Here is a 24,340-nt window from a genome sequence, read left to right on the forward strand (position 1 = left end):
AGTTTCAAGCATCAAATATGACTTCTAAAACTCATGTGAACAGTCAACCATTATATACTATTATTTCTCCCTTCCATTGTCCTTTTTTCCTGATGCTCCAAATTCCCTTACTCTAGCATTTACTTTCTGTTTAAAGAAATTCCTTTGGCCAGTCTTTAAGAGTCTGTCTGTTAGTGACAAATTCTTTAAAGTTTTCCTTCATCTGAGAAGGTCTTTATTTCTCCTTCATTTACAAAGGACAGTTTCACTGTATATGGGATTCTGGGTTGACAGTTCTTTTCTTTCAGCACTTGCAAAATGTGCCACTTTCTTCTGTCCTCCATAGTTTCAGATGATAATTTGGTGTTCCCCTATAGGTAAGGTGTTTTTTTACTGCTTTCAACACTTTTTTCATCATTAGTCTTCAAACATTTAATTGTGATGTGTCTTTCTTTGCATTTATCCAGTTTGGGTTTCACTCAGCTTCTTGAATGTGTAGGTTTGTATATTTTATCAAATTTGGGAAGTTTCTAGATATCATTTCTCTGAATACTGTTTCAGCCCTACCCTCTCTTCTTCTGAAACTCTGATGATACAAATGTTGGATCTTTTGTTACTGTTCCACAGGTCTCTGAGGCTCTGTTCATTCTCATTTATTTATATTAGTCTATTTTCTCTGTTGTTCAGATTGTGTAAATTCTATCTGTCCTCAAGTCCACTGATTCTATCCTCTGTCATCTCCACTCTGTTACTGAGTTTTAAAAATATGTTGTTATTGTATTTTTCAGTTCTACAATTTTCATTTGGCCCTTTTGTACAACTTCTATTTCTTTGGTAGGATTTTCTTTCTTTCTTTCTTTTTTCATTTGTTTCAAGATAATTTGTATTTATTTGCCCATTGACACACTTTTAAGATGGCTGCTTTTAAATCATCTTGCTGTTGGTGTCAGTTGTCTTTTCTCACTGAAGTTGTGATTTTCCTGGTTCTTGGTATGACAGGTGATTTCAAATTGTATCCCGGACATTTTGTCTGTTATGCTAGGAGACTCTGGGCCCTATTTAAATCTTTTATTTTAGTAGGCAGTCACCTTGTTTAGCTTTAGCACATAGGCCCTGGCCTACCAGGCATTGTAGGTCCATTGATAGTTTTTCAGAACTTTTGTGGTGCTACTTTGATCTGTTCTCAGCCAGAGAAGCCTATTTGTTCTTTGCCCTGAGACTCCCCAGGCTGAGTGCTTTTTGTGGTATAGAATCCCTCCCTTCCATGGCTTCTGGTCATCCTAGTGTCTTTGGGTGGTTGGGTTGGGGGGAGTCTTATGCCTGCTGGGGCAAAGATGCTTCCCAGACTGAACTGCTTGTTGTGACTTAATCCTTTCTGTTATTGCCTGGCCGTTCCAGTATCTCCCAGTGGGGGAGGGAAGTCTCAGGCCTGGCCACTTAGTGTGGCTCAACTCTCCCTTTTGCTGGTGGTGCCTGGCTTACCCAATGGTGTCAGAAGGACTCCCTCTGATCTGGGAAAGGAATGCACATATCTCTGCTGCCTTCGTTTGCTAGGTTCGAAAAGGCCGGGCCTGGCTCTCCTTCTTCTGTTGGCTGAGGGGATGTAAGATGCTCTGTTACTGTGGTTTTCTCCAGTCCTAGGGTTCTGAACCAATTCACCCATCTTTTAGGGTTCTCCTTTGGTTGTCCTTTGCATTGTTTCCAGGATATATAGATACACTTAGAAGGAGCAGGTAGACACAAGTCTATACAATTTTGTTTGGACCACCTTTTAGCCCAACTATTTTTACATTTATCATAGGTTTCTGAATTATTTCTGATACTGAATGATTCTCTTAGAGATATCTAGCTGAGACACAGTAACTTAGCAAAGTTTGTATTGGTCCTCATACATAACTTGTATCTGCTTTATTATGGAAGAGGTATTATCATCATCCCTATTTTAAGGTGAAAGTGAAAAAAAGAGCCTGTGGTCAGAATGAGCTTCTAGCTGAATGTACCTAGAACATAGGGCTATTGTGAGTATTAAATGAAATAAAACTAATAATGCTCTGGTTGCCAGTGCATGCAGGCAACCGTGAGTGCCCAATGTTACTGCTCTCCTTCTACACAGCCCAAATTTTCCCTTAGTTCTTTAAAGTCCCTGAACACAGGAACAATCTATCTTTTTTGACTTTTATCCTGGGGTCTAGAATAGTACCTGGCAATAAAAATTAAACTGCCTGACCAGCGTACATATCACTTGTAATATCTCCATCTCTCCCTAGCCATACTCTTTCCCTTTTCTTAATTTTCCTTGAACTCTTTGTGACTCAGTGAATTAGCTCATCTACAGCTTTCCTCCCCCTCTGTTCATTTGCTGTAAGCTTCAAGCAGTAAGCTTCTCTGTGTTCATGTATTTTGATGATTCTCTGCTTCTCAGTCATCTCATTCTTGGGGCAAAGATGTAAAATGTCTTTTTTCTTCTGAAAATTTTAGGCAGTAACCATCAGTCCCTATGACCTGGTAGAGACAGAGTATTTCTTTACAGCAACCATTTTACTGGCCCAGAGTAATGGACCTACCTCACAAGTACAGGTTTTTAGCTAATTTATTCACTCCTCATAGATCAAGAGGCTGTAAGAAGTTCTAAATTTAATTCCAAGTTACTGTAATCTAAAAATTAAACCTAGATGAGTGAAAACAACTAGCATTTAAATCTTAATGTCTCCCAAACCCACATCTTCTATTGTCATATAAAATCAAACTCCTGAAAACATATTTACTTTGCCTTAAGAAATTAAATGTTAGAAAAACACTCTGAACTATCTACAAATGCACATGCCCTCTGACATTGCACAATGAGAACACACATTGTACAAATTAAGAAACAATATACATCTATTACCACCCTGTGCATATTTCTTTGGGACTTGGAAACAAATTTTTCCAAATTACACCTCAGAGCCTTCTGCCAATTCTACCACATATCTGACATTATACAGAACTAAAGTTTACTTAGTTCCCCTTTTTAAAAATAATACAAATGAAGGATTTATACTCACAGGTGGCTTAGGAACAGAGTAGACTCACACTTGGGGTAGAAAGCACAGAACTCAAGAGTACTCTTCCTTTCAGCAGGAAACTTAGCTTATGAGATATCCTTGTAACCAGACTAGATATTAAAGAAGTTAACATTTTACCCAGCTTTATTATTCATTTTTTTCTTTGTATTGAAATAAACAGTTTGCAAAGACTTCCTCTCAAGTCATTAAAACATGGCCAGGTAGAAAAAGTCAGTTAAACACTTACTACCATAATTTGGATTAAGAGACATAATATTCTTATTTTCAAAGACAAAATATGCCATTGGTTCAAGGATACATTAGATCCTTTCAATTTGATGCCATACCATGAAAAGTAGAAAAACACAAAGTGAGATAATTTATTGAATCCAATGTTTTTAGTAGATTAAGCCTCTTCTTTAAAAGCAAAAATCATCTTATATTTTGCTCAGAGCAAACCATTTTTTTTCTGGACTAAGGTAGTATATTTTTTTGAATCTTCTTGAAATGGTGCTTAAACTTATATAGAGTGAACTTCCATGAACTTTGAGAAGGCAAAGATGCAACAGTCATGGGAAATGAGAATATTTGATAAGTTTACCTGACTTCATAAGTACTGATGTCTTGTAGTATCTGGATCCAGGCATCTTGGGATGTCTGGACGTGTCTCGAGTCAGCTGGATACTCTGGTCAGAATGGTTCAAATTTAGACAAGAAAATCTCATACAATCAATTAAACTGGGTTGATGGTTCTCTGATATGAGAATATAGACTTAATACGTATCTGATTCTAGGAGCGCAGTGTAAATATAATATCTAAGAAAAATGAAGACTGTGTATGAAGCATAACTTGTTTGGTAAACAGTAAGATTAGAAAACTATAAAAGAAAAAAACCTCTTTTTCTAGAGAGACTAACCATGGCCTATGACTAAAAGCTCAAAGATCCAATGCAACATTAATTACATTTTATGAAATTTCCAACGTTAAGCAGAAATTGGGCTCATTAGCTAAAACGAGTCTACAAAGGGCAATATTGCTCTGGTGGGACTGTTAACTCTGAAGAATGTTGTTTTATTTAATAGACAAAATGGACTTCATACATATCCATTATCAGTGCCTTTAAAACCAAACAACTTTAAAATTTAGCAGCAGTTTCTGCAAGTACAAAAATACACATTTATTACATAACATATGGTAGTAAAATTTGTCAAGATATATTATACAAACTCAAAAGCATTTTAGATAAAGCATTGGTCTAATATATTATAGATTGACAGAGTATGATAAAATGACATGTAGTCTGTCTTCAAATCATACAATATAATACTTTACAGCAATATTAACTATTCACATTAAATGTTACAGGAGTATCTAAGGGAACACAGAGAGTAGGAATGGTTATTGAAGAACCTCAGCATCTATTTTCTTCCATGCTTCAAACTGAGTGGATGATTTCCTATCCATCAATATGAAAGCAAAAAGGATAGAACTATTATTTTGTTAAGTAGAGAAGCAATTTCTTCTAGAAAGACACTCCAAGCCATAAGAGCTTCATTCACATCTTGTGGTTCTGCAGTAGTATGCCCTAAGGGTGAGGGGAATCCCTGTTGCCTTTATATATTATACCACAAAAGATGCCTATGGACACTTAGGAGTCTAAATATAGGAGTGGTTAGTTATAAGGTAAAATCTACTTCACATCTGTGACTGAGATGGCCAGTGTCATAAAGGAGCTCTTTGGAGAGGGTTCTAAAAGTTAATTATAATGCTTAGGACAAACAGGGCCATGTCCCCTAGAGGTAGGTAGCACCTAGAGCTAATACTGAAAGGACTTCTTCTATCTTACAGAAAACATTATTTTTTCTATAACTGAAAAATGCAACCTTTAGGACAACAGTGAAAGAACATTTTGACATGAAAGTTTCTGGGTGGCTGAGAAAAATAATTTGGAATTAAGCAAATTTGTGGGAGGAAGGTCCATCTGATACTGAACTAAAGAAACCAAATGGGCTCTAAGCAACTTCTTATAAGTATTTAAAATGAAGAAAGATGCACATCCATTTCTGATTCTACCCCTTCACACTGGCCGGCAAGGCCAAATAATCCATGGAAATAATCCAGGAGAGGTACTGGTATAAACTTTAAGGCAAGAGAGGAGAAATGTCCATGGATATGAAATGAACCAATGGGGTATAAACCATGAATCATTTGGAACAAAGAATATGTAAAAACTTCTGGAGGTAAGAAAATCCAAAGCCGATGACTGCCTGAAAGGAGGCCTGACAGCCACTCTTATGGCTCCTCTATTCTGTGACTCTTTATAACCTGCCAACCTCAAAACTGTTCTCAACTGCCAAGTGACAATCAGAAAAGGGATGATTTACCAGTAATTTTTTCTGGCTGACTAATCTAAGAGGCAAGGAGCAGAAAAAAATTTCAACAAAGAGGAGCCATGCTTTGATCACATGTTGGCAATAGCAATCGTGTAATAGAGAAAGGACTGCTGTGGCAGTTTTTTCCCCCACACTAAGACAGCAAACACAGTCAATCTGCATTTCTGGAGAATGTTTCTAGCTCAGGTACCTTGCAAGGACATTGAAATGAGCAACCACCTCCTTCTTTCTCCTCACAGTTCTGTGTCCTGGAACCTCTGCAGAGCAATGAAACACTAATGGAAAAGCACAACCAACACAACCAAAGAAACAAAACAAACTATTATATCATGGTACTCATGGTTTTTGAATCACTGTAGTTTTCTTCCTCTCTAGTTGCATCAATGGGCTAATACCTGAAATGATGTTGTGAGGGCATGTGACTGACTATAAGATGTCACAGAAATGGCCACTGGTTCAGATTTGGGGAAAAGTTTCAAATAATTTCCTTTATTATTGAACATGTTTTCCTTCTGTAGCTTTGATTAGTGGCATTTTTCTTGCCTACTTATTAAACACATTCCATGGAATGTGGATGGTTTCTCTCCACCCTTCCCTCTCTCTCTCCAGTTCCTATTCTTCACTTTTGACTTCCTGGCTTTCTCAGGTTACTAATTTCATCATACATGGCATGTTTCCTCTACAGAAGACGCTTTCTCTAGCCCTCTGCTTGTAGCTCTTAAAACGCATGACAGGATCAAACCACGCTCTAATAAGGAAAAGCCTCCCAAACACTTAGGTGACAAAAGTTTTTAGTCTAAACTTTTTGCCAAATAGTCTCAATAAAGAGAATTCTTTTGTTGTCCTAAGTATTAGCAATGATTATCCTTATGCTACCCATCCCAGGTATTTTACACAAAGAGGTCATAATAATTATTATCTTTATATCATGATTAGCCCAGTTTCTGTTCTTGTAGACATCAGATTCTTATTGTGGTTAAATGTCTTTGGTCAAATGTCTGTCCTCAACATCACAAACCACTGTAGGCCCTGAGTCTGGGCTGCACACATGATCCACAGTCAAAGAGCTGGGTGAGGATCTTCCGTGAGGCAGAGTACCGGGAGAACACTGCCCACTAATCTCTCCTTCCTCGGGTGACTTCATACAAAGCCCGAGTCTGTCTTCCACTAGGCTGACTGGAGAGCTACAGTGTTTCTCTGAGTCCTGGCTGGGGTAAGAACTATACCAGCGGGCTGTTTGCACAGCTCCAAGTCCTTCAGCCGCCCTTCGGGGCATGTCTTTCTGTCTCTCATGCAGTGCGTTGGCTTCTGGAACACCAGAAGCATGTGGAGGAGGCTCTGTGTGTCCTTTTAGAGAACCTATTTTATTTTCCTCTGGTCTGGGTGCCCTTGCCTTCTTTTTGAGGGACCAGTTTTTCAAACTGGCTACTCCATTTCTCAACCATGTGCTGGGGTGAAGAGTTACAGAATGCATTTGTGAATGCCACTCTACACTGTCCTTTTTTGTATAAGCCAGGTGACCACTGGCCTGCCCTGATGAGGGACCAGGAATTCCAGAAATGAGGCTGGAACCGCTGAAGTCAGAAGAAAGCTCTTCCTGCTTTCTTTGAGCCTGAAAAGTGCAATCTATTGGAGAGGAAGTTTCAGTGGGTGTAAACACGGAGTGTTCAGAAATCTGAGAAAAAGCACTGTCTTGGGAGCTCACTGATGAGCCAGATGGAGAAGTGCCTGGGGAGGACAAGCTGGAATAGCTAGTCCTTGAGCAAATGTTTAATCTTGGGGGTAAAACCTTATCAGTGTTTTGGTTTGTGGCACTAGTCTTGCCCACCTCAATCCCCATGACCAAACTCTGATTAATAAGCTTTTGGCCCTCCATTTGCAAAGACTTGTGCCGCTTGAGATAATCTTCCTCTCCATGCAAGAGACTGGCTTCATAGCTGGCTTTATGTTGTTTCTTTGAATGAATCCCCCTGAGATAGGTCAGTTTGCAGTGTTGGTCATCAATGTTGGGCTCTGAGCATCGCCGGTGCCTCCTTGAACTCTTGAGGGCATCTGTTGTGTGTGGTGGGGAGTATCCAGATGTATCTGCATCAAAGGTCTGGTTCCTGGGATGATCACATGAGGACATGTGACTATAAGATGCCATGGAAATAGCTACTGGCTTGGATTTAGGAAAAAGTTTTACATGATTTCCTTCATTATCAGACAAGCTTTTCTTCTTAACATTTTTATTAGTGGCATTTTTCTTGATATCAGTGTCTATGACTAAACTCTTTTTAAAACATGTCTTACCCTCTTCCTGGAGGGGTCGATTCTGATTCAGATGGCTCTCATCTTTTTTCGAGAGAACTGCATCACAGCTGGACTTGCGTAGCTTTTTCTGATAAAACTCCCTGAGATAGGAAAGCTTTGAATCTAGATAGTCGTAGCTGGGCTCTGAGCAGCGCCGGTGTCGCCTCAAGCTTTTTGGAGCATCTGGTGCAGTTGTAGACAGGTGGCTGGGCGTGCTCATGCCAGAGGGGGCCCTGGCATGATCCTGCAGGGGTTCCTTTGTGTACACTGCAATGTTCACTGGCTTGGATTCAAGAGGCTGCTCCATTTGAATGTCTTCATCTTTAGAATGGTCTAAGTCAAAGTCGCTCAGGGTTAAAAGACCTTCTACCTCAGGCTGGTCGAGGTCATAGTCACTGAGGGTTAACACAGAGTCCATGCTTCTGCTACCCTGACCAAGTTTCTTTACCAAGTCGCTACACGGGGCATCAACATCCTCATTCAGCTCATTCTCCAAGCTGTCATAGGAGGAGTCATTCAGTTGGAAGCAAGAGATATCTGTTGAAAAAGCGAATCATGATTATTGTTTTTACTTTCCCAACTGTGATGATGTTTAACTTAATTCTGTTTTCATGCAGATTGTTCAAATTCCTACTCTAAAGAAAGAAAGGATCTTTCACAGTCTTCCCAGTACTAAGTGCAGAATTAAAAATAAACTGTGGGGGTATAATAGATTTACCTCAGTTCCTGAAGAAATGGGCTTTCCTTAAGTAAGATTTCCTCAAAGCAATGAGGAGATACCAAGAAACAGTTAAAAATATAAAGGAATTAATGCCAGATATACCCAGGTTCTGAATAAGATATACCCAGGTTCTGAATAAGACCCTTGTCTTTTAAATGGATTAGCTGGTGGATATATATACATAATTAACTCTAGTCTCAGAGATACCATTTACTAACCCTAACAATCTCTATTTGACAAAGATTTTTTACTATCCTTTATGTAATCTTTAATACAACCATCACAGTTAGATATTATGGTTTATCCATATTTATAAACGAAGATAATGATTTTCAGTGGCATAGAATAATTGGCCAAAGGTAACATAACTAATAATTGGTGGTACAGGAATTCATAATCTGGAACGTTGAATGTCTTTACCCCTAACACACCCTGGCTTGCCCCATGATGCTAGTTGTTTTTAAAGTGTTTTTGCAGTGCACTAGAATTCTGAGAAGTCTCAGGGACCTCTAGGAGGAAGGTGAGGAGCAAAAAAACCAGGGCTGCCTCTACTGCCTCTGGGCCTTCTACTCCAGTTTCAACCACAGCAGCTGTGTTATTCATATTGGGGTTCCTTGTAAAGTTTTATTTAAAGAAAGGTTAAAAACATCATACCATATAATGCTGCCACTAACAACTTCTTGGAGTTTGGAACCTTGTCTTATACATTTCTTAACACTACCACAGTGTTAACATACTCTGACCTATTAGCAGGCCTTCTAAGGAAGGAGCAGAAGTCCTAGGCCCACTAACCCAGGTGAGAGGCCCCTTCACCTGAGCTGCTATGGGCTCCAGGATAACCACTGTCCCAGCTGATCTTCACAGATGTGTGTCTGTTTCCCACAAAAAAACAATCCAATTATTCACAATACCTGAGGCATTCTCTCTAGTATCACATCTCACTGAAACCTCTCCCAAGAGGGAAGTGATTTCTTCTCCAAATATCCGACAGCAATTTTCAATCAGAAATTGTATAAGAAGAGAAACCTGTACAAAAAAGGGACAAAAATGAACTGCTACTTCTCATATAGAATGTCTATAAATCACATTTCATATATGAATCCTGATTCTAACAAAAAATGCAAAAGAATCCTGAGAAAAATTCATGTCTGCTTTAAAAGTATACAATACAGTTTCCTCTAACAAACTATAATACTTTCAAGAGCAGTTTGAGCATAGAAATTAACTTTAATCAGTGGACTAAAGTTATTATTTGTTATTATGTGTGGCCTTGGCTTAATGCTAACATTTTTATGCCAATAGTTCTGTCTTTAAAATTAGAGTAATTTTAAGTATTCTCTATAGGGCATTTGGGGTGAAGAAATAAACCTTCTCATTAAAATTCATGAAGCATCATTAGATGAACATTTATAAAATGCATTTCTTATGTAAAAGGCAGGTGTCATAAGCGTGGGAAGTGGGTAGGTATCCTCTGTGGATTTATTGTGAAGGAGAGAGACAGCTGGAGAGAAAACTTGCATTTTGCCTGACTAGTCTCTTCCCTTAGGCTCCCTAACTGGAGGTGCTTGGGCGAAGAGGTAAGATTTTGCTAGGGAGCTTTGTGCCTCCATGGGATATACCGGAACCTTTACATAGTTTTCTTGCCCCAACAGCTGAGGCAAAGGAGCAGGCAGAATGTTGGGAGCAAGGGGAACCAATACCCCCACCCCTGTACTAACCACCAGGCCCTACATGAGTGTGATTTCAAGTAACTACTGTATGAACTATGTCGATATTATCAACACCTCCATTTTTTAGATGAGGAAACTGGATCAATGTAACTAATTTTGCCTAAGATTGTACATCTGGCAAGTGGTAGGGCTGAGAATCCAACCCTGACCTGTCAAATTCCAAAGTCCTTATTTCTTTTTAAAATCATATCAACTGCTTTCTTATCACTCTATGGTTTAAGTCAGTCAGTCATAGTTGGTTTTCCTCCTGAAAGGGAAAAGGGAAGTAATCCAACTGCTATCACTTTTTTGCTCAAGAAATCACCTTTCTACAGTCTACCAGGATAGGATAAAACACTCAATGAACTCAAATTTATAAGGGTATGTACTGAAGTTATTTAAGAAAATATCTTTCAGAATTAATACCCTGAATGTTAGGTTCAAAATGGGGACTTGGTCCCTCACAGCATAAAAATGAAAAACTTCATTACCTTTTTTGTAAATTCGTTTTCTAGTTCTGGGCTGGAGGAAGTAGGAGGCCAAAGAATGCTTGGAGCGATGCACACTGCTAAATTAAATGCAGTCATCTGATTGGATGAGGAATGTTGCTCAATGTTGTATAATACCCCAAAAAGATACCTTAGGAGAATAACATTGGCTCTTGGAAGCTGGTCTAATAGCCTAAAGACAGAAAAATGCACTCTTTAAGCAAACATTTCATAGAAAACTTGTATAGCCAGGCAGCCCTTGCTTTTCACAGTTGAGATGTACAGGAAAGTGTGTTAACATGGCACATGCAAAGTGAGGACTTCCTGTACATAGGAGAGAAAGTGAGCACTGGAGATTTATTTATTTATTTTGTACACTGCCTTCATAATCCAATGAAAATGTGAAAGAATGCAGAAAAATGGTTCATAAAAAAATGCTGCCTGAAATATTTACCTGAAACTGGTACAATGTGTCTTATGCAAATCCTGTAACATTCCAGAATATTCTCAACCAATACCCCAAAAAACTTTCTGATGAAATTAAACAGTTATACTTAATATGCTCCTTTACTTCCAAGTGGCAACACAAGGATTCTGTCTCTTGGTAAAAACCCAAACTTCAGCTACGAAGACTCCCAGGTCCATTCTGAGAGCTTATGCTCTGCTCCCACATCTTCCGAGATCAGTTTTGTCCCACATCTCTTTATCTCACTGGTGTTACTATCACACATAAGTCAAGCTTACGATAGTATTTTTCCTACTGTTCCTATTTTGTAATTGATAAGGAATTTAAAATGAACATTCACTAAAAATGATTTTTACTACCATACAGAAAACATATGCTGATAGTCATGCTTGTTGCTTTTTTCCAGCAAGAATCTGTAACCTGGGGTTACATTGGGTAATCTGACTCCTGTTGCATAAACAGCAGAGAGGTGTTTTTTCGGCACTATGGACTGACAATGAGTACAGTTTTGTAGGGACAAATTATGAAAGATACTGAAATGGACCAAAAGATTACTGAATGTATTCAATGGAAAGTGAGGCACTGTCTATCATACTCTAGGGCAGTGGTCCCCAACCTTTTTGGCACCGGGGACCGGTTTCATGGGCAACAATTTTTTCATGGACAGTGGGGTTGGGGGGAAGGTTCAGGCGGTAATGTGAGCGATGGGGTGTGATGGGGAGAAGCAGATGAAGCTTCGCTTGCTTACCCACCGCGCACTTACCTCCTGCTGTGCGGCCCGGTTCCTCACAGGCCGCAGACTGCTACTGGTCCATGGCCCAGGGGTTGGGGACCCCTGCTCTAGGATATCTGTTTCTATGGGGGCCCTAAACCTTTGAGTTATTTTACAACTCTGAAAACTGTAGATTACTGACAGCAGTGCACTTAACACTTGTCTATAGACTGGAAAATTCTGTCTGGTGGAGAGGTAAATGGTTTATTTGTACATACACCCCCGTGCCCCAGTAGTAAAAGTCAGTTTTGCATCTACTTGTAAATTCATTTCAGCATTTCTGAGTTAACTATGTAAGTTGTGGTATTGATAGTTTGAAATCTCCTTTGAACTGGCAGTAATATCTTACTAGTTCTCTCATTAATTAATGTTTTAAATAAAATCTTTCACATGTGTTAATTTTGTATTTGTATGAAAGCCATAATTCTACCCTCTTTAAAAAAATCACCCATTTAACAGTTTGTAGAATATAAAGTTTTAGACAATGAGCAACAAAATACAAAATCTGAGGTTCACTACCTCTGAATGGTTTCCACCAAACCTTAATGGAAGCAGAGATAGAATTTTGTTACATGGCTTTGATTCTGGTGTCTTCAACAGTTATACTATTTTCTTCTACTGATAAAAGGTGTCTATCAATAGCAGTGTGTAGATAATAATTTGTATTTGAAAGCTGCTCAGGAAAAACCTGTACTAAACAAGCATAGGCAAATAAATGATATTGGGATTCTTGGGTTTTCAGAGAGCCGGAAGTATTGCTTCTCTTATAATGCAGGAAATATTCAGGAATCAGGATGGTGAGTCCTGCCAGCAACTTACCTTTGCATGAATACAGACAATGCATTCTTTGCATGAATACAGACAATACACTTTTCTCTCTGTAGTATTCCCACATATCCTTCTTCATATATCTCTTTCACTGATTATACTACACTGTTATTCTCTGTTTCATCTATTCTATCTATTCGACTAGACTTAGTTCCCTGAGGGGAAGGAATTTTCTCTATGTGAATTCAGTTGCTAAGTGAAGTATATAAGGAATTGTCTGGTTAGTTAAATATTTACCAAAACTAAGATCATAAATTGTAGATTGGGTCTACTGTGTTAGCTATTGGTCTAACGGATTTCAGCTCCTATCAGATTCAGATATACAGAAGGTGTACAATGGTAGAGTATTCCACGTTAATAAGGTTAGGGGTAAAAAACAGTAACAATGACAGTAGCTAGCATAAATCTATATTTATGGATTTGACTTTGATAGTCCCCATGGTCCCCATGGATTTGACTTTGATAGTCATATTACATTAATAGACAAACTTATAAAATGTAAGTTTTTTAAAAAGTATTTTTGAGAAATGACCAAATTAGAATAATTACCTTTGAACTGCATGTATTTTCTCTTCATCATTTCCTTGATCCATTACACAGACCCAATGATCATAGAGATCTGACGAAAAAGTACTTCCTGGAATATTTCGTAGAAAATCCTTATATAGAGGGAAAAATAAATATTTACAATTGTTATTCTCATGCTAATTATATATGAGAGAAATTACAAAGAAGACACGTTGTTGGAAAGTACAGTTAAGGTGTCCCTTCTTTGGAATACACAGAGCTCTGTGCTAACCCTTCAATGATGTGCACATATAGAAATGCATGCTTTGATATTTTTCTAACAAAAACCAGAGGGAAATTGGATTCTGGACTATAGTGGTAAAGATAATGGACAACCTGTTTGGGATGAAACCTCCTGTGTGTGTACATTTTAGCAAATTAGTATAACATGGCAGGGTCTGGCAAACCATCCTAAATCCTTTTTATTTCACTAGTTAAAAGAAATGCATGAAGATATTTGTGAGATTCATAATGTGGTAATCAGTCATCCAATCATTCTATACATATTTATTCATATGTTCCAGGCACTGTTTAAGGTGCTAGGGATAGAGTAGTAAATAAAACCAAGTCCCTGTTGTTTTAGAACTTTATATTCCAGTGGCATTGGTGAATAATTCCATCCAGAGGTACTTAGAATTTCTCCTTATATTCCCCATAGAAGAGCTCTCATGTATCATGGGGAGAAAGCACTCCAGACTATGACTGGGCTCTGGGAGCCTAGGACAGCACCCCATGCCTAATGTACATTAAATAATATGTCCCTGGGGGCTTCCCTAGTGGCGCTGTGGTTGGGAGTCTGCCTGCCGATGCAGGGGACACGGGTTCGTGCCCGGGTCCGGGAGGATCCCACGTGCCGCGGGGCGGCTGGGCCCGTGAGCCATGGCCGCCGAGCCTGCGCGTCCGGAATTATCCTGTCTGGCCTTTGAGAGCCTTTTATTTTGAGGCCACTGGCAGGGCTAGGTGTGGTGAAACCAGACTATGACACAAGTAGGATATAATCAACGGCGTTTGTTGTTTGACATATGTTAATAAAAAGCTTAAAAATGAACTAATTTTGGTCTTGGTCCTATGTTCCTTTCTGATCTAGGCCAACTCTCTCTGCTGCTTTTGGCATGGTTCTAACAAGCCAAGCTTGCAAAGTCTGATCTCCACCTTAGTAAACTTCAGGCAGACAAAACTCAATTTCATATCTAAGCACTGTACCCATGGTTGACTATCCTCTTGCAAGTTCCTGCCTACAACATGGAGATAGGTGAAAGTCTGCAATTGAATAATTTTAATCCTTGCTGGAAAATCGAATCAGCAACATCATCTATGTGCTTTAAAACGGCAATGCACAACTTGTTGCTTATATGTCATGTTTTTATTACTAAGATGGAAGCTGTGATACCTAAGTGTTGCAGTTAGCTAATTAGGTGAGCATGTCCCCCACTAGCTTATTAGCTCCTTCAGGGCAGGATCAGACCCTCACCTTCTACATCATACACCTTAATGCCAAGCACAGTCCCAGACATAGTCGAGGTCATTACTGAACTGTTGCTATTTGTCATATGGTCAAATATTAGTGAAGGACAAGGGAAGGTCAACTAACTATAACTGAGATTCTAAAATAATTTTTATAAACCTCTTTGTGGTCACGTTACCTATTAACATACATTTGTTTTAGAGTAGTTAACAAGTAGGAAGATGATTGATACAAAGTCTTTCTCTGTTCTATTATATTTTTCAGCAGAAATGTACCTGGATATTTGTGATTCAGATGTGTCATCACAAAAGTTACCTCTTTCTTTTGGGTAAAGCTACCGAATTTTCACAATTTCAGACTAATTTTAGTTGCTGTACCTACTTTAAGAGTCAGAGTCAGAAGAGCCAAAATCTGTTATTTCAAATTGGGGCAGTGACAATGCCTCTCTTTTTAAATCTCAGTGGAAAAAATACTTATGATCTGTTTTGAAGAAAAACATCATTAAATCTTAAAACCTACACTTGAAAGATAATAACTTGTAACATCTCAATGAACTCTCCACAGCTGGAATAACAAGTTGCGAAATAACAACCACCATGGATCTGAGAAAGGATGTGAGAACTGGTTCTGAATTACAATCACCAACTCTTAGCACTCAACGGAAAGCCTCCTCCCCTCCAAAACCAGAACCCAAGCCATCAGCAGAATGCCCATATTAATTTGAGATGAGATTCCTAGGATTAAAAATGAACTTTTCTTCAAAGGTCTGATGGATCAAAATTACAGTATCTCAAGCAATTTTCTTCCAATTATAGTTTGAAGGTTAAGCTTATATTTAAACAAAACCAGTATAAGCAAAACACTAAAGGAAAACTTAAGTATCACTTCCAAATAGTCTTAAAAACAAGAAACAAAACAAAACAAAAGCTCAAAAACTTTCGGCAAAAAGTTTCCCTTTCTTGCAACCACTTGGAAGAAATGAGAGTAAAACACAGTTATATGATTATGAAACTTTAATTAGTTGGAACCCATCTAGCCAGACTTTTCAATCATTTGGATTACTTTCTGTCTTTTGTTTATTCCTCTATAAGTACAATTTCTTCAATCTGAAATACAGTTTAACTCTTCTAGAACCATACTTCTTTGTAATAGCCTCAACAATTTAGTACAAAGTTTTAAGAAGCATAGTGCTGTGATGAATAGCATAGTAAGGAAAATTTTCTAAAACATAGGCTTTAACTTCTTAAATTAAGAGATGGGAGAAAGCCTAATTATATGAAAAAAAATTCATCATGCATATATCTGCATGTATGTGGCTAATTACACCATACATACTTTTATTGTACTCCAGGATTGAAGGGTAATCACAAATCCTGTGTAAAATAAATTAGATGACCCTAGCTCCAATTCTCCAGTTCTTCTGAGTGATACTTTACTGTGAAAGTCCATGGCAGGGATTGTTTAAGAGCAGACACGGCCCTTTTACCAAGAGACATCTGATTGTTCATTAAGTCATGAAGTATGATTCTGTAAGCAACTGACCAGCAGTAGGGATATGCAAGAGTCTTCTTCACCATGTTTTCCTTAATTTGGTTTTTATGCTCCAGGCCCTGGGATGCAGGCTGGGGCACTGTCTCCACCCCTAGCTCTGGTGCATTCCAACCCTGCTGGGAGATGGGAGCCTGATGCTGGTCTGCAGAAGCTATTGCTGAGGCCAAAATCTCTGCTAAAAGCTGGTTTTGGCTCTAGGTTTTCCAAAAATGTGAGGCATTTTCAAGAATGTGAGGAGGAAAACATTTTAGAAGTCTAACTCAACTGTGGATGTGAGTTAAGTAACCACAGGGGTGGGTTCTAGGGTTTTTTTTGCCATAAGTAAGCTTATCTGCCACAAGCATTTTTGCTGCAAAAACTTTTACCAAATAGTGAATTGGCTGTAAGGCAATTCTACCATAAAAGGTAAAATAACAAAAAATAAATGAGGAACATTAAAAAGGATATAATGAAACACGAGAATAGCGAAATTAAAGACTTTATTGTGAAATGCAAAATATCTGAATGCATTCAAAATGTGTGTAGATTCATGGCAATACTGCGCAATCAACTGACATTATTTTGTGGGTTGTACTTACGCACTTGTCTTCCAAGTCTTTCGTTCATAGTACTTTATACATTTTTTTTGCTTGTTGATTCGTCTCTTGTTCAGCATCACACTTTTTCTTTTTTGCTAAAATTTCTTCCTTCATTAAGAGAGGCACCAGGCTTCAAATACTATGTACTAGGGTGCATATTTGTGCCTGAGTGCTTGTGAAAGCCTTCCACACCATTGTATGTTTTTGGCATACTGTCATTTGTCCATTGATAAATGTTCCTAAGTTCTAGGGGAAATGTGGGTTCATGCTATGCCTTCAAGGTCCTTGGCCTCCTTCACCTCCAATGTAGTGTGTTTCAAAATATGAAACCAACTCTTGGGACCAATCATCATCATCTGCCATGATTTTTATATTGTGTATGTCAAAACAAACTGTCAACCAGTTATTTTATTTTTTATGGTAAAGTTGACCTGTGGCCAATGAGTTATGTGGCAAAAATATTTGCAGCAAAGAAGCTTACTGTGAAATACCAGACACACATGGGATGAAGGGTGAGAATCTTTAAGAATGCCAAATGTGGTAAGGATTTCATAAAAGAAGGACTGGATGTTGGAGTCATTCCTACTCCAACTTTACTTTTAAAAGGCATTAGGGGGAGACTGTATAAATGAATGGAATTTTCAGTGGTCTCAGTGAGCAAATTTTTGTTTCAGTTGTTAGGCAAATGTTTGTTTACTCTGGCAAACTCTGTTTCAAAGTTTAATAAAAGTTTACTTCTGAAAATTTCGCCTTTATTAGGAAGATTGTGAGAAAGTCATCAGGATGTTTACTTTGGTAAACATGCTGTGTGTTATGATTATTTTTAATTTTTATTTAATTTTTTTGCATGGGACTGGCAGACGTGAAGATGAGGAGAGTGCTGTGGGATGAAAAAATTTTAAAAAGCCTATCTGACATACCATATCATTAGCAGTGGCTTTTAAATGCCAATGTGACTTTGTGTTATTAACACTTTTTAAGATTCTAATTCTATTATGGTCCTTTGCAGATGGGGATAATGTTATAGTGAGAGAAACCAGTTGTCTTTCTCCAGAGCTATGCTGTGGGGTGGATGAAGGGAGAACTTTCCCTACCTTTAAGACAGATGCTATCACGAAAATAGATTCACAGTCTAGTTGTACTTCAGCTCCAGAATTCAGTTTCTCTTTCAGCTCTCTGCAGGATTTCACATTGGCCGACTGTCTGAAGATGCCTTTTGTGAGGGGTCCTTTTTGGTTAAGAAAGAAAAGCATATCCTATGGGGAACAAGGGGAAAAAAATCAAAATGGCACCTCATGCATAACAAGCAAGGGAACATATATTTGCCCTCTCCAGCTGCCAGAGGCTAGGGTATAACAGGGGGAATCCCTGAAGGATTGGGGCTAGATGGCCTCCTAGAGATTTAAAGTCAATTTGTTTTTTGCTATCTTTAAATCTCTTTCTCCTATTTATTCTTGTTATATTCAACATCTAAAACACTTTACTTTAAACGCTTGCTTTAATGAGACTGTCTTTTTTCAGTGAACCAACAGTCACTTCAAGGTACCTGTTAACTTGTCTCTCTCCTCCCTAACTACTCTTTCCCCATTATTCTCTAATACGGATTCTTTTCCCCTAATATGGAAATGCTCTTGCCAAATTCACTCTCCACTCGCTTGTCTTTCTTTTTATATGACTTTACATTTTATTCTACTTCCTGTATTTACTTCCTTCTTTTAAAATCAGCCTCCAAAATCATCTCTTCCAGGAAGTTTTCTTCATTCCATTCCATTCCATTCTCTTCAACCTTTCATTTTGCTTTCTTTCTTTCTGTGTGTCCTCTGCTTGCCATGTGGGAAGAGAATAGGTGTTGGAGACGAGCAACCCATGGGATCTGGAACCTAGCTATGACACGTGTTTATTGTGTGACCTTTGGTAAACTCGAGGGTTTTTTTCCCTTTAATTTGTAAAGTAGGAATGATGGTGATGATGATGATGATGATGGTAACTACCCTCTAAATCTGTTGTGACGGATAAGCAATAAAGTGGCTAGACTAGTACAATAGATGCACAATACAGGAAAAGTGCCAGGCATCTAGCATAGTGCTTGGAGTGGACACTCAATGAATGTTGCTTAACAGTGATCATTTACTATATTAACCAGAGACAATAATACTCAGTGGCTTTTATTTGATCTCTTCTACATACAAAAGATAATTAAATGCCAGCACATGTATCTTTATGCTTAAAGACCTAGAATACAAATATAAGATTTAGTATAGAAATACAAGATTTAGTCTCTGTTGCTAAAGCAATTAAATGAGACTTTCTGAACAATGTAGGGTTCAAGAAAGGCTGTGGGAGAAATGTGAGGGCTAATGTGGATTCTCTTTCTACAAAGGAGATTCTAATTTATCTGAGCAGGTTTATGTAGCTTTTCCCTGAAACCAGTAGACTAGATCATCTCTCCCCGTTATGTCTGCCTTATGACTCTGCAATAGCTTAATCAGATTTTTATTCTTTGAAGTAATAATAAAGATTCTCAGCCAGAGCCATGGGTGTCTATAATTTTCCATTTGGGGATAGATTTACCTCCCTGAGCTCTCCTTTCCTAAACCTCCTTTCCTGTTAGTGTTACAGGCCAAAATGAGACTTACCAAGACAGCTTTGGGCAGATTGTCGTTCTCACAGATATTTGGCAGAGAAACCCCAAAGAGCTGTCCTGGCACAGGAGATGTTGGTGACATGGGCAAGTTATCCAGGTGAGTGCTAGAGCCCCGCCAGAAGGCCCAGTTTATGATGGATCTTCTCCTTTTAAATGTCTTCTGACCTGAATCTAAGAAAGAAGTGGGATTATTAGGGAAAATAATTTAATTCACTTAATCTTATTTCTACAGTTCTCATTTTACACTTCGTTCATTACTATGGCTCAGTAGTTTATAAATTAAGGAAGAATCAAACATTTGGGTTATTCACCTAACTATCTTGGAGACATCACTGTGCTATTTAGTTAAGTTCTGGCACTAAATTTTCATAGGTAAAAGAAGGGATCCCTTACTGAACTATAACAAATTAAAGCAAAAGGGTTTCATACCAACACATATCCCATTTTGAAGCAGAGACTAAGCATACAAAGAAAGTTGAAGATTAAATTAGATCACAATTAAATAGTGAGAAAAAGAAAGGAAGGAGAAAAGGAGAGAGGAGAGGAGAAGGGGAAAGAGGAAGAGGAGGAGGTAAACAGAGGAAGGAGAAGAATTAGGGGAAGAAGAGTTGTCTCTATTAAGTTGCTCTCTAGAAACAAGAATGCTTTATTATCTGATGTTCCACTCTACTACTGAGGATAGAGATACAGGAAACTAGTGTTCTATATTCCCCCCCTTTTTTCCAACTGCAAAGACTTTCATGTATCTTTTTGGTTCCTGACTTTAAAAAACATGTTTAAGGAAGCATGGATGGATACAAACATAAGTGAGACTTGCCCTTGCCATGGTAAAGTTTACAATCTAATGGGGGAACAAGGCTGGTGATGGGGGGGTGAGGGGAAAGCAAGTATATTAATAAATAAAATGTCATAAGGGGGGAACAAAACATCAAAGGTATTCAGAAGAACAATAAAGCACATCTATCTACCGATTAGGAGTGAGGGAGTGATCCTGGAGTCATGTGCATTTGATGTGAATTTTGAATGAACACGATTTCAATAGGTAGAGGATCTAGCACCACGACTTGCATGAAGTTAACTACTCAATAAATCATTCTCAAACAGTAATTGAACTGAGGAGACACTTAGGTGGTAAAGATAGTATGAACAAAACAGGCAGAAGTAAGAAAGGTCAACAGTGAATCATGATTTTGTGAGATCATAATTCTAAGACATTTTTGATGTCAGCTGTATCTAATTTTAACATGAAAACTGATTGATTTGCACAGAATTTGATACTTAAAAAGACAGCTCATTAAGGTTCCTTTTGGACCTTTCTGCCGTGTGTGTCCTCTGGCCCTCAACACATATGCACAGGTAACAACTATAAACTCTGGACAAAATTAAAGAAAAATATAAAGGCCTACCTGAAGGCACTAAAGAGTAAACAAAAGAAGATAGACAGTGGAGGTAAAAGTCTGATGCTTGGAAGAAGGGAATGGCATGGCACTGGGTAAGTTTCCTATTTTTACAGCTTTCAGCCAGAGGACGGGCCCCAGGGTGTAGGGGTGACTAAAATTGGGAGAGAAATCTGCACTCTTACTGGCTTGAAAAAACTAGAGAATAGAGATGGAGGTAACCAGAGCAGCTGGAAAGTGAGGGGGGGCGAATCCCAGAAAGGAGAAAACTGAATAGTGGGAGCCCCAAACATTGTGTATAAATCCTGCCCAAATCTCTGGCTGATGCCTGAAGCATGCACCTGTGTGGGGCAGATTCAAAACAGCTTGCAGTTAAGGCTAACAGCGCTGAGATTTGAAAGGCCATAACTCCCAGGTGGCGACCACACAGGGTTAGACTCCATTTTCTCTAGGGACAGTGCATGGGATTAGTCAATACACTTCAGCTGTGTGGTCCTGACATGCAACCAAGATGCCAGAGATGACGTTCAGCTACTCAGCACTCCCTGACAATGGAACAATGAAGGAGATGATCTTTTCAGGGAGGACATGATCGGCAGTGTCAAATGCTCATTTCAAACAAGTGTTTTATACTGTTTATTTCCTTAGCGTAACCAACTTAAACCAAATACTAAAAAAGCCAAATCGTGGGAGGATAATCAAATAAGTAACATTTTACTGAAAAGCCTTCGACCATCATCCACCCTTGGCTTCCTCAGGATACAGTCAGTGCATCATTAATGTGCATACATCCAGGTGTAAAGGTCTTTGGTTCTGCAGTCAGAAGCCCACTTAGACTCCTGGCTCAAACACTAATTTGTGCACTTTACTTACCCTTTTTCTTCAATTTTAAAATGAGAAAATTACCTACACCTCAAAGCCTTATTGAGAGGATTAAATAGGATAGTGTATGAAAAGTGCTACTTTGCTCAGGGCATATAGGTCATAGCAATCTTGATTAAAGCTGCTAAGACACCAATCTCCTCTCCACAAAGAGGACCTCCTCCCCACACCCTTTCTCCATCTGTGTAACAGCCTTCAGGAAGTATGCAAACAGGAAGGAATACCAGACTCTGCTTAACTAAAGCACTTCCTTTCTGCCCTGACACTCCCAACCTCCACCATTTTAAAAAACAGAAAAGGAAACTGAACCTTATTCTTAAACCCAGAAGGGGGTTCCTGTAGGCCAGCAATGTCAATCTGTGCAAATGTTTGTTTAATATGTATCTTTATATATGTTGAGTAGTTGTACTCAGTCTAGTTACCTCACATTTAATCTGGTTTCACTATTTCGAAACCAGATTTATTTGATTTTTTTAGCTTTCACACACTTCTTAGGAAGAATGCTCTATCATAAAGTTATATACCCAGCTATCTGATGAATGTAGACAGAGGATAAAGTAGAAATTGAGTTCTGTACTTTATTATAAATGCTTTCAGCTGCAGCCATGCCTTTTATTACATACAACAGTCAATTTTAGAGTTCATGTTCCCTTTGGGACTGAGAGAAAAAAAAATTCATTAACGTTTACTTTCTTGCAGAGGTTTTAATGCATAGCTCTTACTTTCTAAATGTCAAAGGCTGATGAAAAAACATGCAATTGTTATAAAAAAGATTAGGATGATGTAAATGCAGAGCAAATGAAATTCATGTACATCCAGCTTTCCTAAACAATTCTGGCAAGATTCAAGCTAGAGTTTCTTCATGCTTAAATTATGGAACTGAATATTAAAAATTGTAATTCTTAAAAGTCTGTGCTTATAGATTATTAAAGAGTAATAAATAACCACAACAAAAACCCCTTAATTAGAAATTTTAGCAAGATGGTGATGTAGGAAGATCTTGAACTCACCTCCTTCCATGGATACACTGTATCAACAGCTATATATGGAACAATTTCCTCTGAATAACCCCTCAAAACTGGCGGAGAGACCCTGTTACATTGGGCAAATGAGAAGGAAACTACATCCTGTTACATTGGGCAAATGAGAAGGAAACTACATCCAAGTGGGTAGGAAAGGCTGAGACACTAGCTCACCATAAACCCCACCCCTCGTGCAATGACCCATAGTCAGGAAGAAACTCAAAACCCAGAGCTTCCCCAGAAGGAGTGAAGGGTTCATACCCCACATAGGTCACCCCAACTTTTAAGATCTGGCATCTGAGGGATGAGCCCCCAAAACATCTCACTTTGAAGGCCAACATGTCTCATGCCATGAGACATGTGGGGCTTTGTGGAACTGAGGGAGGGTTCCTTTTTTTAAATTTTTAAAATTTATTTTATTTTTGGCTGCACTGGGTCTTTGTTGCTGTGCGCAGGCTTTTCTCTAGCTGTGGAGAGTGGGGGCTACTGCTGTGCGTGGGCTTCTCACTGCAGTGGCTTCTCTTGTTGCGGAGCATGGGCTCTAGGTGCACGGGCTCAGTAGTTGTGGCTCGTGGGCTCTAGAGCACAGGCTCAGTAGTTGTGGTGCATGGGCTTAGCTGCTCTGTGGCATGTGGGATCTTCCTGGTCTAGGGCTTGAACCTGTGTCCCCTGCACTGGCAGGTGGATTCTTAACCACTGCACCACCAGCGAAGCCCTGAGGGAGGGTTCTTAAACGGCTTACGCCCAGGATCACCCACCCCAGAGCTCAGTCCACAAGCAGCCCTTTGAAAAGCACCCAGACTTCATGTGAAAGAGATTCATTTACTAATTTTAAAGCATTGGTCTAAGGGGCAGGGGTCTGCTGGGATACTCCCCAGGACAGAGGCTGGTGGACACTATCTTCCTACTCTCCTCTGCACTGTTAAAGCCTGCAGGCCCCATCTTTCCCCCCCCCCCCTTTTGATGGGTATCATCTTTTACTTTTTCTTCTTTCTTTCCTTTTCCTCCTGTCCTCTTTTTCTTTCTCTTCTTTTCCTTTTTTCAGTGGATGCCACCTTTGTACTCCCCCTCTGCCCCGCTTCAGCTAGTGGGCACCATTTTTGTGCTTTCCCTCTGCCGTGCTGCAGAGTGTCTCTATCTCCTGGAGGGCAGGCTCTACACACCTCTGGTGCACTGGTTTTTACATTTGGTGACACAGTTTTTGCAGCTGTCACCCAGGGAATGCCCCTTGATCGCCTGACCAGGGGGGCTTGCATTCCTGGGTCCCACAGGACTGTAACAATTATAGAGACAGTTCTTAGAAGACTACCATCCCTAGGATATTGCACAGACAGCAGACTGAAACACACCCCCAGTCTTTTTGTAAAAGTGGCCTATTTGCTCATCCAGGAACTTCAGCCCTGGGGGCAGGCTTCAGGTTTGGCACACACCTAGAGGTTATGGAGGTGCTCTCAAAGAAGGTACCCAGGGGACACCATCTTTTCACTTCCCTATGCATGACTACAGAACAGGGGTATCTCCCAGAAAGGAGTTTATACACC

The 24,340-nt window shown here is 39.1% G+C and overlaps 1 protein-coding gene across 1 annotated transcript in view; it reads right to left on the reverse strand.

Moving 5' to 3' along the window:
* Positions 1 to 4,190: 4,190 nt before the first annotated feature.
* ARHGAP20 (Rho GTPase activating protein 20) overlaps positions 4,191 to 24,340 on the reverse strand; it is a 144,975-nt gene continuing 124,825 nt past the window's right edge. The window contains exons 10-15 of the mRNA XM_024754254.1: positions 19,491 to 19,669; positions 17,949 to 18,110; positions 13,243 to 13,352; positions 10,631 to 10,820; positions 9,342 to 9,456; positions 4,191 to 8,246 (exon numbers count right to left, since the gene is read on the reverse strand). Coding sequence (XP_024610022.1) covers positions 6,394 to 8,246; positions 9,342 to 9,456; positions 10,631 to 10,820; positions 13,243 to 13,352; positions 17,949 to 18,110; positions 19,491 to 19,669 — 2,609 coding nt within the window. The 3' untranslated portion in view covers positions 4,191 to 6,393. The remainder of the gene's footprint in view (positions 8,247 to 9,341; positions 9,457 to 10,630; positions 10,821 to 13,242; positions 13,353 to 17,948; positions 18,111 to 19,490; positions 19,670 to 24,340) is intronic.

The sequence above is a fragment of the Neophocaena asiaeorientalis genome, unplaced genomic scaffold (genome assembly GCF_003031525.2).
Source record: "Neophocaena asiaeorientalis asiaeorientalis breed wild unplaced genomic scaffold, Neophocaena_asiaeorientalis_V1.1 scaffold21, whole genome shotgun sequence".
NCBI classification, from domain to species: Eukaryota; Metazoa; Chordata; class Mammalia; order Artiodactyla; family Phocoenidae; genus Neophocaena; species Neophocaena asiaeorientalis.